At 41.1% G+C, this 12,408-nt stretch overlaps 1 protein-coding gene and 1 non-coding gene across 2 annotated transcripts in view; one reads left to right on the forward strand and one right to left on the reverse strand.

Moving 5' to 3' along the window:
• The window catches only part of MAOB (monoamine oxidase B), a 117,732-nt gene that overhangs the window by 38,698 nt on the left and 66,626 nt on the right, over positions 1-12,408 (forward strand). The window contains exons 2-3 of the mRNA XM_044911519.1: positions 9,162-9,256; positions 10,217-10,354. Of these exons, the coding sequence (XP_044767454.1) occupies positions 9,162-9,256; positions 10,217-10,354 (233 nt within the window). The remainder of the gene's footprint in view (positions 1-9,161; positions 9,257-10,216; positions 10,355-12,408) is intronic.
• Positions 194-299, reverse strand: LOC123323468. Its single transcript, XR_006539412.1, has one exon. It is a non-coding gene; the product is annotated as a U6 spliceosomal RNA (small nuclear RNA).

Genomic DNA, 12,408 nt, shown 5'->3' on the forward strand with positions numbered 1-12,408 from the left:
CAGAGAATTACACAGTCAACACTCACATACCAACCAACTAGATTCTATAGTTAACATTTTTGCTATTTTTGCTTTTTTCCATTGTAACCATCTATCCATCTCTCTCTCTCTCTCTCTCTATCAATCCCTCTTATTTTTTGATGCATTTCAGAGTAAGTCACCTTTTGCCCAAAATTACCTTAGCACACCTATCCTTAACCAGCTTTGTTTACGAATTGGTGTGTCATCCTTGTGCAGGGGCCATGCTAATCTTCTCTGTATCGTTCCAATTTTAGTGTAAGTGCTGCTGAAGCGAGCACTAACCACCTTTGTTTAAATCAGCATTTTCTTGTCCCCCATGAGCACAAAAGTCACATGTATTTTTTTTTAAGATTTTATTTATTTATTAGAGAGAGAGCAAGGGGGAAGGGCAAAAGGTAGAGGGAGAATGCGGAGCTCGATCCCAGGACCCTGGGACCATGACCTGAGCCCACGGCAGACACTTAACTGACTGAGACACACAGGCGCCCCTAAAAGTCACATGTTTTTTTCTAATACCTACTGATGTCACCCAAATTTCATGCTCCACAGGAGAGACTTTGGGCTGGATGCTTTGGGGTTATGAAATCTCGGCTTATTTAAAATCATTGTCCTGTCTCATTTAGATTAATCACAGGATGAGAAGGGCCACATTTAATCACAGGTGAGGAAAACGTGAGGACTCTTGCCCAGGGTCATACAGCCAGGCCATGGCCTATTAGCTCTAGAGCTTTTTCTGTAGAATGGTGGTGTTCTGCGTTGTCCTTGAACCCGGTGACATTTTCCTTCCACTCTGGTCGTTGCACACCTCTGTAGCTGACTGCATTTGTCTTTGGTTTCACTGGAGTGTTTTTGGGGGGGACAAAGTAAAGCCTCTGGGCCGGGCTCCACACTAGGCTTCCAGAAGATGGAGGGGAGGGCCAGACTTTGGCATAGATGAACCACTCTTTTTTTTTTTTTTTTTTAAAGATTTTATTTATTTATTTGAGAGAGCGAGAATGAGAGAGAGTACATGAGAGGGGGGAGGGTCAGAGAGAGAAGCAGGCTCCTCGCCGAGCAGGGAGCCCGATGTGGGACTCGATCCCGGGACTCCAGGATCATGACCTGAGCTGAAGGCAGTCGCTTAACCAACTGAGCCACCCAGGCGCCCTGAACCACTCTTTTGTAACTTCATTTCTTCCAGTTACTTGTTATATCTCACCCAGATTTCTTTTCCTTGGCCATGTCCGCATTTTATCCTCTCCTTCCCGAATTCCTAAAATTCATCATCTCGTTTTTCGTGATAAAAGATGTGTTTTTTTTGTTTTGTTTTATTTTTATTTTATTTTATTTTTTTATTATGTTCAGTTAGCTAGCATATAGTACGTGGAGAAATATTCAAGGTAATCTACAGCAGGCCTCTCACCCTCTTCAGGGCATTTGTAATACCTAGCTCTTTCAGAGACTAGGATCTAGGGAGTGGGTGAGCCCAAGGGGGAATGATAGCTCTCCAATTTTATATTCTACCTGAAAAAATGTTTGTGAGTCTAAAACTCCATAGGAGGGCTACCATCACAGCAATGAGATATGTCCTCCTCAAGTTACATTCAAGGAAACTCATGGCATCCTATGATTACCTTCTATACTTAAAAAGTTTTTTTTTAGTATTTAATTTCTATCCTAATGATTAGATATATCTCAGGAAAATTGCTTTTATCAGTCTAAGATTTCTAGTAGTAATTATTGGTTCCATAGTACTAATCTTTTAAATGTTTGAGGATAAATAAATTTAACTCCTTGTTTTCTGCTACTATTTTCTGATATAAATAGTATTAAAACATTTCTCGGGCGCCTGGCTGTCTCAGTCAGCAGAGCACGTGACTCTTGATCTCAGGGTTGTGAGTTCAAGCCCCACGTTGGGCATAGAATTTTCTTTAAAAAATTTTATTTATTGGGGCGCCTGGGTGGCTCAGTCATTAAGCGTCTGCCTTCGGCTCAGGTTGTGATCCCGGGGTCCTGGGATCGAGTCCCGCATTGGGCTCCCTGCTCGGCAGGAAGCCTGCTTCTCCCTCTCACACTCCCCTTGCTTGTGTTCCCTGTCTCGCTGTCTCTCTCTCTGTCAAATAAATAAATAAAATCTTAAAAAAAAAAATTTATTTATTTTAAAAAATTTTTTTATTGTTATAAAATTTTTTTTTAATTTCATCTGAGAATTATGTTCTTGATAATAATGATTGTTAGGATCTCAATTACCGTAACTTATTAAAGATCCTATAATTATTGAGTGGTTACTATTGATTGATTGATTAATTGATTTGAATTCCAGTATAATTAATGTATGGTGTTCTGTTAATTTCAGTTGTACAATATAGTGAGTCAGCACTTCTATACATTACACAGTGCTCACCACAATAAGTGTACTCTTGATCCCCTTATTTATACGTATTCCATGGAATTTCCAAAAGGATTCAAGGCAAGTGAATTAAAAGTTTTGTTTTCTATAACAAGTTTTTGTATATTATAGTCTTCGTTTAAAAAACTGAGAAAGACAGAGCTGTAATTTCTGGGTTTGCATTTTTTTCCATGGGCCTCCATGTTGAGGTAAAGTGAAAACAAAGTTTGTCTACCCTGATTACAATATACAAAAGCTATCCCACTCCTTTCCAACAACAAAGGGTAAAGACAAAAGCTTGGTTTTGAAATAAGATTTATTCTGATTGCTGACATTTTAAGAAAATGCAATCATTTACATATAAAGCCATGATGAAGAAATAATTTTTATGGCTTTAGACATACTCTGAAAGGCCTTGGAAGCAATCTTATTCTAGTATCATCTGGAGAAAGGTTTCTATGGCAACTCACTAACGCTTGATGTTTTTTATTCTTTTCAAGAGCATAAATCATCCCACAGCCTGAGGCTCCGGTAAAGGTCCCCTTCATTTTGGAAGCTATTGTCATTTGTTTTTCTGTTATATATTTTTATATATATATTTTCTGTTATATATATTAGAGAAAGCAGAGCAAAGGGCTTCCAAGAAGGCTTGGAATCTTTTTCATATTTGCAAACAAGACGTCAATAGCCTAAGCCTCGACGTTGCTTCTCAGTGATTGAAATGACGGTACACATTGGTATGCTTGGTTTATGTCACGTTGTCTCTCTTTTCCAAAGAGTTGGGTTGGTGCGTTCTCAGGAAAGAGAAGTCAGTCTGTACTTAAGGAGAAAGAACCATTTGGCCAAAGCACTTAAGCTATAGTTCAGGGGAGCTGACCTTGAGGGTACTGCATTTGCTCTAGAAGCTTTCAGATCGTCCTGTAATATGGTCTCGAGGCTTTAGGCACAGACAGGCTGCAGGTGATTTTTATCCATGTATTCTTTCCAAGAGAACGAATAAGGATATATTTTAATTTTAAAATTTGGCATGCTTGGGGAATTTTTTTAAACACAGGCCATTGTATATTATAGGAAGTCATGTGACTAATGAAAAACACATAGAGGACATAGAAACAGAACTGGATTTTAGCTCTAACTCTGCCATAGCTGGTTGGGTAACGCTGAGCAAGCCCTTGAATCTCTCTGAGCCTCCAGTTTTTAATCTAAACAACAGGAATAATAATGCCAGCCTCACAGGTCATGTTAAGGACTGAATGTGTGTGAATATAGGAAACTACAGTGCTATAAAATGTAAGGTGGTTAATATCAGCAGACTCTTTCTTTCCAGCTTTTTCCCTTTGAAAAAGTCAAAGGTATCCCTTACCATTTCTTTTTTTTTTGAGATTTATTTACTGATTTGAGAGAGAGGGAGAGTGCAAGCAGGGGGAGAGAGAAAGAGAGAGAAGCGGACTCTTTGCTGAGCACGGAGCCCCACACGGGGCTCGATCTCATGACCCTGAGTTCACCACCTGAGCCAAAACCAAGAGTCAGATGCCCAACCGACTGCGCCACCCAGATGCCCCCCTTTCCCATTTCTGGTGTGACCAGAGGAAATCAGTTTCAGTGTGTGCAAATATTTTAGTTTCTTATACTAAATCAAATATATTATGTTTACATAGACACCATCACGGCCATTTATTTACTTATTGACTAAGTGATTTAATGTCATCTTTGTTGAAGGGTATTAAATGAATCCATTCCATAATCACCTAAGCTCCAACTGTGTCCTAGCATTGAGGAGACAAAGAACGGGTGATTAAATTCTTATCGTCCAGGAAATAAGTTTTCTGAGTTTCAGGGCCACAGCATAAGCCGTTCAGGCAGGTGCCCTGCACAAAGTTGCCAGGCTGATGCAGTGACAGAGGGGATGCTGTCCAGCCCACATTCTGCCAGCCAAGCCATTTGGCCCATGTGTGCTGCATTCCACTGAAGGAAGGACGCCATTTTGAAATTTACCTGCGGGGTTTGTGTGCATCTTCTTATAATTTACACAAAGGCACAGAATGTGCCCACAGTGGCCCTGCTGCTTGTATGGTCCGTGATGTTTAACGGAAGGCTCCCTGTGTTTCACCTGTTAGTATGAGGAAGGCTGCTGGACATGTTTGTTATCTGGAGTCCAAATGTCTGGATTTGAATACAGGCTCTGCCACTTTTTAGCTATGTGACCTTCGGCACATGACTTGGCCTCTCTGCACTTCACTTTCTACATCTCCCCCTTCACAGAGTTGTTGAAAAGGATAAATTTTTTTTTTTTAAAGATTTTATTTATTTGACAGAGAGAGACACAGCAAGAGAGGGAACACAAGCAGGGGGAGTGGGAGAGGGAGAAGCAGGCCTCCCGCTGAGCAGGGAGCCCGACATGGGGCTCGATCCCAGGACCCTGAGATCATGACCTGAGACGAAGGCAGAGGCTTAACGACTGAGCCACCCAGGCGCCCCAAGGATAAATTCTTATATGTAAAACACTTAGAAGAGAAGCTGACATACGGTCAGTGCTCAAAATGTTAGCTATTTTGTGATGTTTTTACCTGCCTCTCTACTCTGTGTTGGAGTTCAGCAATTAACCACCGAATTCCATCTACAAATACCACTTTCCTTTAATGAATTTATTTCACACAGGGGATATTTTCGTCTTACCCCAGGCCCTTTGTGTGTGTGTGTATTTGTGTTAAATAACTAAAAGCATTCTCTTTAGAGACATCAAAGAACCCCAGTTCTTTGATCAGAAGGTCACTTGGTTGTTTCTAGAAATTTCTCATAAAACCATTGCTTTGTCAGAAGTGACAGAGGTGTCGAGGGCTATTTGCAGATTTTTGGCTTTCATCCTTCCTGGGGGAATGCTTATATCTTTTACCAGGTTTATAAGGTTAGAGATGCTTTGAGGTACAGTGAATTTCTTTGTCAGTTTTGGTTCACACGATACTTTTTTGGGGGTGGGTGCGTAGCTTTAGACTGAGGAAAGAAAAGTCCTTATGTGGTATTGAAGTACTGATGTTTCATAATGTTTTCAAAACAATTAACTTTGCATTTTAAAACTCTGAAAAATCAGTTTCGTGAAATATTCAGGTTTCGATATGAAGGACGTGAGCCAGGTTGACAAAGCAAAGCATGAGGCAAGTGGTGATGATGATTTTTCTCTTCCCTCCCCGTCCTAACCCCTCCACCGATCCTAAGACACCTTGGAAAAAAAAAAAAAAAACACCTTGTGTTACCAGTACTTTCCAGTGTCCTGCCTCATCTAACTCTTGGGTCGTTTTCCATGACACGAAAACTTGGAAGCATTGAATCCTAATAATGCTAATAATTTTTAGATATTTAAAATAATTTGTACGTCTCCTCCCAATGAAGGGCTCCAAATCATCAAGATAATCATCACTTTGATGAAACCTTTTTCCAAATAAAGTGCCTGAGAAGAAGGATGCAGTGTTTTTTTTTTTTTTAAATTAACCCCATGGATTCTTTTTTTTTTTTTTTTAAAGATTTTATTTATTTATTTGACAGAGACAGAGATAGCGAGAGCAGGAACACAAGCAGCGGGAGTGGGAGAGGGAGAGCAGGCTTCCCGCCAAAGAGGGAACCCGATGTGGGACTCGATCCCAGGACCCCGGGATCATGACCTGAGCCGAAGGCAGACGCTTAATGACTGAGCCACCCAGGCGCCCAGGATGCAATGTTTTTATGATTTCATGGCATTAGGCATTAGACTCAGATGTGTCTGTGGAGTTCAGTATTTGCTTATTCTTCCATTGGTTAAACCATCATCCTTCCCGCAGTCATCAGTGAGGAACCTCTGGCGAGCTACTTCTTAATCTTTTTTTTTTTTAAGATTTTATTTATTTATATGAGAAAGAGAGAAAGAGAGCATGAGTGTGTGGCGGGGGCAGAGGGAGAAGGAGAAGCAGACTCCCCACTGAGCAGGGAACCTGATGCGGGGCTCGATCCCAGGACCCCCGGGATCATGACCTGAGCCGAAGGCTCCCCTTAATCACCTCCTGACTGGACTCCAAGTCTACCAAATGATCCTCAGTTTCTTACGTTCCCTGAAGTTTCCTCCTCCTAAACTGCAGTGACTTCCTTAAACCCCCCATACATGGACCAATTATTTTTCAAATCAGTTTATGCCCGTTGATGTCCAACAAGGAATTGAACACCGCTCACCACCCCCCACCCCGTGAATATTAGACCAATTGTAAGGTATTTCCAAACATGTAGTCTCATTTTGCCCTATTTAGAGATATTTTTGTAATTTTCTGGGTATGACTTTTTAAGGCACCTGGGCACGGAGAAGTCTCTACTGAATGGTTTGATAAGACCCTGGCTTGTTTTAATAACTGTTCATGTTTAACATCAGATACTATTGGGTAACTGCGCAGACCAAAAGACAGTGCCTTTTGTGGACTAGAAAACGCCAGTGTGCATGAATGATGTGGTATTTCATTCCGAACCCCTTTGTTTAAGCCTCAGCGTGCTTAGCGGGTCCATCTGAATTCCGCGATAACAGCGGTTACTATGGCTGCATGTTATTTCATATTTCATTTGTCGAACTGATGCTTGATAAGAGAAATGGCATTGAATTGTCTGCGGTTTTGAATCTAAATAGAAATGTTTAAAAAATAGATAAATAGAAATATTTTCTCCTTTTTTTTTTTCCTCATGGAGGTAAAATTAGCACTGGAGTTAAAAATCCAAACCTTATCTTTCCAAATGATGGGTTGTGCAATGCTGTGCACGCCATGTGTGGGTGGCCGGGGACTTCGGGACCCTTACCCTGCCACCAGCTCAAAGCCTCTGCCCGGCCTCCAAGGACAGGGCTTGGAGAGACAGATGAACTCAAATAATGAAATGTCAGATCCGCCTCTTTTAAAAAGTGGGTTTCCTCTTTTAGGATCGCTGATAGACAGTGAACAAAGCCTCGGCTTTCCGCTATGGCTCTTGCGGTGGGCTCCTATTTTCTGTTAGACGGATGCTTATCAAACAGCAAGATACAAGTGTGTTTTAAAAACACGCTGAGCCGAGGCGCCTGGGTGGCTCAGTCGTTAAGCGTCTGCCTTCGGCCCAGGTCATGATCCCAGGGTCCTGGGATCGAACCCCGCATCGGGCTCCCTGCTCCGCGGGAAGCCTGCTTCTCCCTCTCCCGCTCCCCCCGCTTGTGTTCCCTCTCTCGCTGTGTCTCTCTCTGTCAAATAAATAAAAAATCTTTAAAAAAAAAAAAAAAACACGCTGAGCCAAATAAAGTGAAAAAGATCTTTTGAAAATGTAATTTCCCCCTGTAGCAGAAAATGAGAGATGTGATCTATGAAGATGATGGCTCTGAGTCCCCGTGGAAAGCAGTACGCGTGGTTTATGAACTCTGACCCTGGAGTGAAGCTCCTTGTGAGACCTTGTGTGGTTCAGTCTCCTTGGCCATAAAACGGGAAGATCAGTAGTGCCTTTTCTCAATGGGTTGTGGTGAGAGTTCATTGAATTAGTATATTAAAACACTCAGAATAGCGTCTCAAATGTAGTGAGCACTCGAGTATTAGCTCCTTTTTTTTATGGAATCTCTCTTTTCTTTTTCTTTTTTTTTGCACTTGGGGTGGGGGTCTAAAAATCCCGGAACTATTATTTTTGAAAGACAAGATAGAAGCTGTTTCATTTGTCTATAAGGCCCAGCGTCTTGGCATCTCCTTGATTTTGTTTGATCTCATGAGGCAAATGATGAAAGTAATTAGAACTGAGGAAATCCAGTCATCATGGTGAGAGTTCCAGAGTTTTCCTCTCTGAGAACCATCTTACTGAACTCTGTAAGAGTCATTTCGAAAATGCAGGGTTTTAAGATCTCTGAGGTAAAAAACTTCACCTAGGATGTGCTTATACCAAAAAAAGACATATACGGACTCTACAGTAAGCTTTGTACTTTGTCGAAACTCATTGAACTCATTGAGTAAAGTTTATCGTATGTAAATTTTCCTCAATAAAGCTGTGTTTTTTTTTTTTTATTTTTAAAGATTTTATTTATTTTTTAGAGAGCGAGCGAGAGAGAAACAGCATGAGAGGGGAGAGGGTCAGAGGGAGAAGCAGGCTCCCCGCTGAGCCGGGAGCCTGATGTGGGACTCGATCCCGGGACTCCAGGATCATGACCTGAGCCGAAGGCAGTCGCTTAACCATCTGAGCCACCCAGGCGCCCAAGAGTGGGTTGAATTTTATGTCCTTGGTTTTGAAACTTTACGCCAACTTCCAAAAGTTCATGTTGACACAGAATTTAACAGTCACTTCTAGGTCCTCGCAAATCCTTTGAAGGCCTACTCTCCCCCTGACTTAATGGGTTTGGTTTTTTTTTTTCAGATTTACCTGGAGAATGAAGTCAACGGCTACATTTGGTCTCGTGCCTATTGGGGCTTATACATTTCTCTGAAGTGTGGCCTTGTATTTTCATTTCTGTTGTCAGACACATAGTCATGCAACTTAGTCCTTAGAGATAGATGTGTTGATATAGTAACCAAAGATGTTTTTAAGGTTTGAGACATTTACCAGAGATGAAATCCCTTTTGTTCTTGCTAGAAATTGCAGTTGCTTTCCCAGACTTGGAATCTGGGCCTTTACTGAGAAACCCTAGCCACCTGTACGGTGAAGGTAACAGTAGGCCAAGTAAGTGAGCCAACATGGACTTTTCTCATGGAGGTTAACGTGAGGCCCTTACCTGGAGTCCCTGTGCTGTGTTTGATTGTGATTTCTTATTGTATTTCCCCCCCAGGCATGGCAGCGGCCAAGCTTCTGCATGACTCTGGCCTGAATGTGGTTGTTCTGGAAGCCCGGGACCGGGTGGGAGGCAGGACTTACACCATCAGGGTAAGACGTTAAGGATGGGGATCAAGAAATGTGAGACTGAAGCTGAGTCTTTTCTTTTCTAAAAGTCTTGAATTTCATTTGACTCTTTATTAAGAGAGTGGAAATTACTTTGAAACATTCTCCACAGCCTCTCTCTCAATTTGCTACTCTTTCCAACATTTTCTTCTTTCTCTTTGCTTACCTCATGATGCTTGGCACTTCCCGGATGAATTATTGCACTAATAAAGAGGTGTTTGGAATACATCAGTGAATAAAATAAAGATTCCCACCTTTGCGAAACTTCTGTTACCTTTGGGGGGGGGGGGCGGTGGGCAGGGCAGCTACATGACAAACAAACAACAGAAAAGGAGGGCCTTCTATGGTGTCCCTGACTAATAGGTATCTGGTTATGCTTGGACACCTTCAGACATAGGGAGCTTTTCTAGTCCCTTCTTCAAAGATCGGTCCTTAGTCATTGGAAGTGAAGCCCATTTGTAACCATATAGAAAACTTGCTTATGAATATATAAGAGCAATTTCAAAGGTTCAAATTATGGCCAAATGTTCCCTAATGCTATCTTTTAAATGTCTGGATTAATCACATAAGAAGTGATCATTTCCTTTCTTGGTTTTCTCCAGCATTAAGCATCTCAAAATTAACCAGAAGTACCAAATAAAGAGAAATTCATCAATAATTTATAGCTTACAAAAACCAAACTGTGATTTGATATATGTTGTAAGTGATGGGGTTCAGAAGTCTGTTGCATATTTAAAGTTTTCAGTCCAATTTGCTTTAAAGAATGGTTTAATAACTAAGTCACATGAAGGAAGTACCATTGAAAACAGAATCCCATTTTCCATGGATACACTTCAAGGTGTGTCTATAACCCATGACATGACAATTTGCTTGTTTCAGAACTCTTTTTTTTTTTATCTTAGGAAGAATATTTTCACAATTTTTTTTTTTTCTGTGGGAAAACAGAACCAAAAGGTTAAATATGTGGACCTTGGAGGATCTTATGTTGGGCCAACTCAGAATCGTATCTTAAGATTAGCCAAGGAGCTAGGACTGGAGACCTACAAAGTGAATGAGGTAGAGCGTCTCATCTACCACGTAAAGGTAAGCCTGGGCCAGCCTTTGAAGGATTTGAAGACTTCTCTATAGGTCTTTCCATATATGAATTCCAGATCCTTCCCTCAGAGAATCTACTTCATTCCTGAATGATGCATATGTATTTCATAAGTGTATTTCAACCATTCTGAGAATGTTTTCATTGTCATCAAAGGGGAGCTAGGTGGGAATTCTAACCTATTTAGGAAGGTTATTGACAAAGTGGCATTGCCCATTTGGCAAAAAGTTTAGCAAAACCAATAGAGAAAAAGATGTCTGTGATTGATTTATTAAATACCTCTATTTAAATACCTGGGCTCCTTGTGATACAAAAACCTGTGTACAATTTTATAAATATGGCCCTAGACTTCATATTATGAAAAGTATTTGTAATATGCCTAACATAATATTTTGAAATTTTGTCATTGTATCCTATATATCATCTAATATTACTGTTCTTTGGAGATTAACATAAAAGTGGCTCAAGCCCCAAATTCCATCTTTTGTGGGGAAGCTCCATTGATCTTCCCCAAATTTCTGTGAGTTTACTGGGTCTGCCATTCCCATGATCATTTGTGGCTCATGGTTCCTGCTTCCATGACATCTCTGCTCATTCACATCTTACAGCCTGTGACTCTTATCTTCCCTTTGCTCCATGCCAACCTGTGTTCAAATTCACCTCTTTATCTTGATTGTCTTCAGACCATCCCAAGCCTTTGCATGCAACAGACTTGACCGAAGTTTTGAGCAATAGGGGTGTGGGGCGGGGGTTAATTGCAGAAACACAAATAGCTTAGAATTGAATATTGGACATTCTTACTCTAATAAGGTCTTAGACCAGTGAGCCCCCTGGGAATTTCTCACTGGCCGCGCTTCTCTGTGCATCCAAGTCACCCACTGTGTTGCTGTCTTCAGACTCCTCTCATATCTCCCAGATCTTTCTTTTCCCAGAATCATCGTCTTGGTCCAAAAAGTCACTGTTCTCTGACAAGCAAAGAGTCACCTACTCTGGGTCCAACCCTGGAGTCCCACAGAGAACTGGCAGGGAAGTGAACTTCAGCTTTTCCTCTCTTTTGAACTTCAGCTTTTCCTCTCTTCCGTATTTGCTTTTACAGGTGGAAATGAGCAGTACAGGGACATACTCCTCACTGGTAGAAATCATCCCTTTAGAAGACAGAAGTAACTAGGGGCGCCTGGGTGGCTCAGTCTTTAAGCGTCTGCCTTCGGCTCAGGTCATGATCCCAGGGTCCTGGGATCGAGCCCTGCATCGGGCTCTCTGCTCAGCGGGAAGCCTGCTTCTCCCTCTCCCACTCCCCCTGCTTGTGTTCCCTCTCTCGCTGTGTTTCTCTCTGTCAAATAAATAAATAAAATCTTAAAAAAAAAAAAAAAGACAAAAGTAACTAGCAGCAGTCAATTTTGATTTACATTAACAAAGTTGACACCCTTATATTATTTGTGAGTGATAATATCAGGAAGGACATAAAGCAGACTGTACATTATGAGTCATTTAATAAAACAGGAAATAAACATCTATCTAATTTGGTACAACAGGGTAAAAGATTTCCTTAATTTATAGGTAAATGTTTTGGTTGACCTTCAGATTTTGTTTTATAAGCCTTTGCACCTTGCTTCCATCTGTGTCTAGCAGAAAAAGAGACACATGAATTAGAAATGAAAGTGTAGCATGGCAATAATGCAATTTCTTGAACATCAATCAACAGGCTTAATAAGCATCCTTCATTGGATTCCTTGCTTTTAAGTGAAGGTCACGTTGACCGCGATTTCTTTGTCTTCCTTGTCCTAATATGGAAGACTTTCAGAGACTGATCCAGAACACTAGGATCTCTTTTAGGTTTTTCCAGACAAAGGAAATGACTAGAGATTATATTCATGTCTCTGTCTTTGTGTGTGCTGGGTTTCTTGGCAGTCAGAAGCTATGCCCAGGATGCTTTGTTCTTCTGGTAATCTTACGGCTGACATTAAGTTCCTTGTTTGAAAGAGATTGCTCGTAGTCATCAATTGCAGAAATGATGTTACACTGAAATAATTTGTCAGAGTGATGG

This window comes from Neomonachus schauinslandi, chromosome X, assembly GCF_002201575.2.
Source record: "Neomonachus schauinslandi chromosome X, ASM220157v2, whole genome shotgun sequence".
Classification (NCBI taxonomy): domain Eukaryota; kingdom Metazoa; phylum Chordata; class Mammalia; order Carnivora; family Phocidae; genus Neomonachus; species Neomonachus schauinslandi.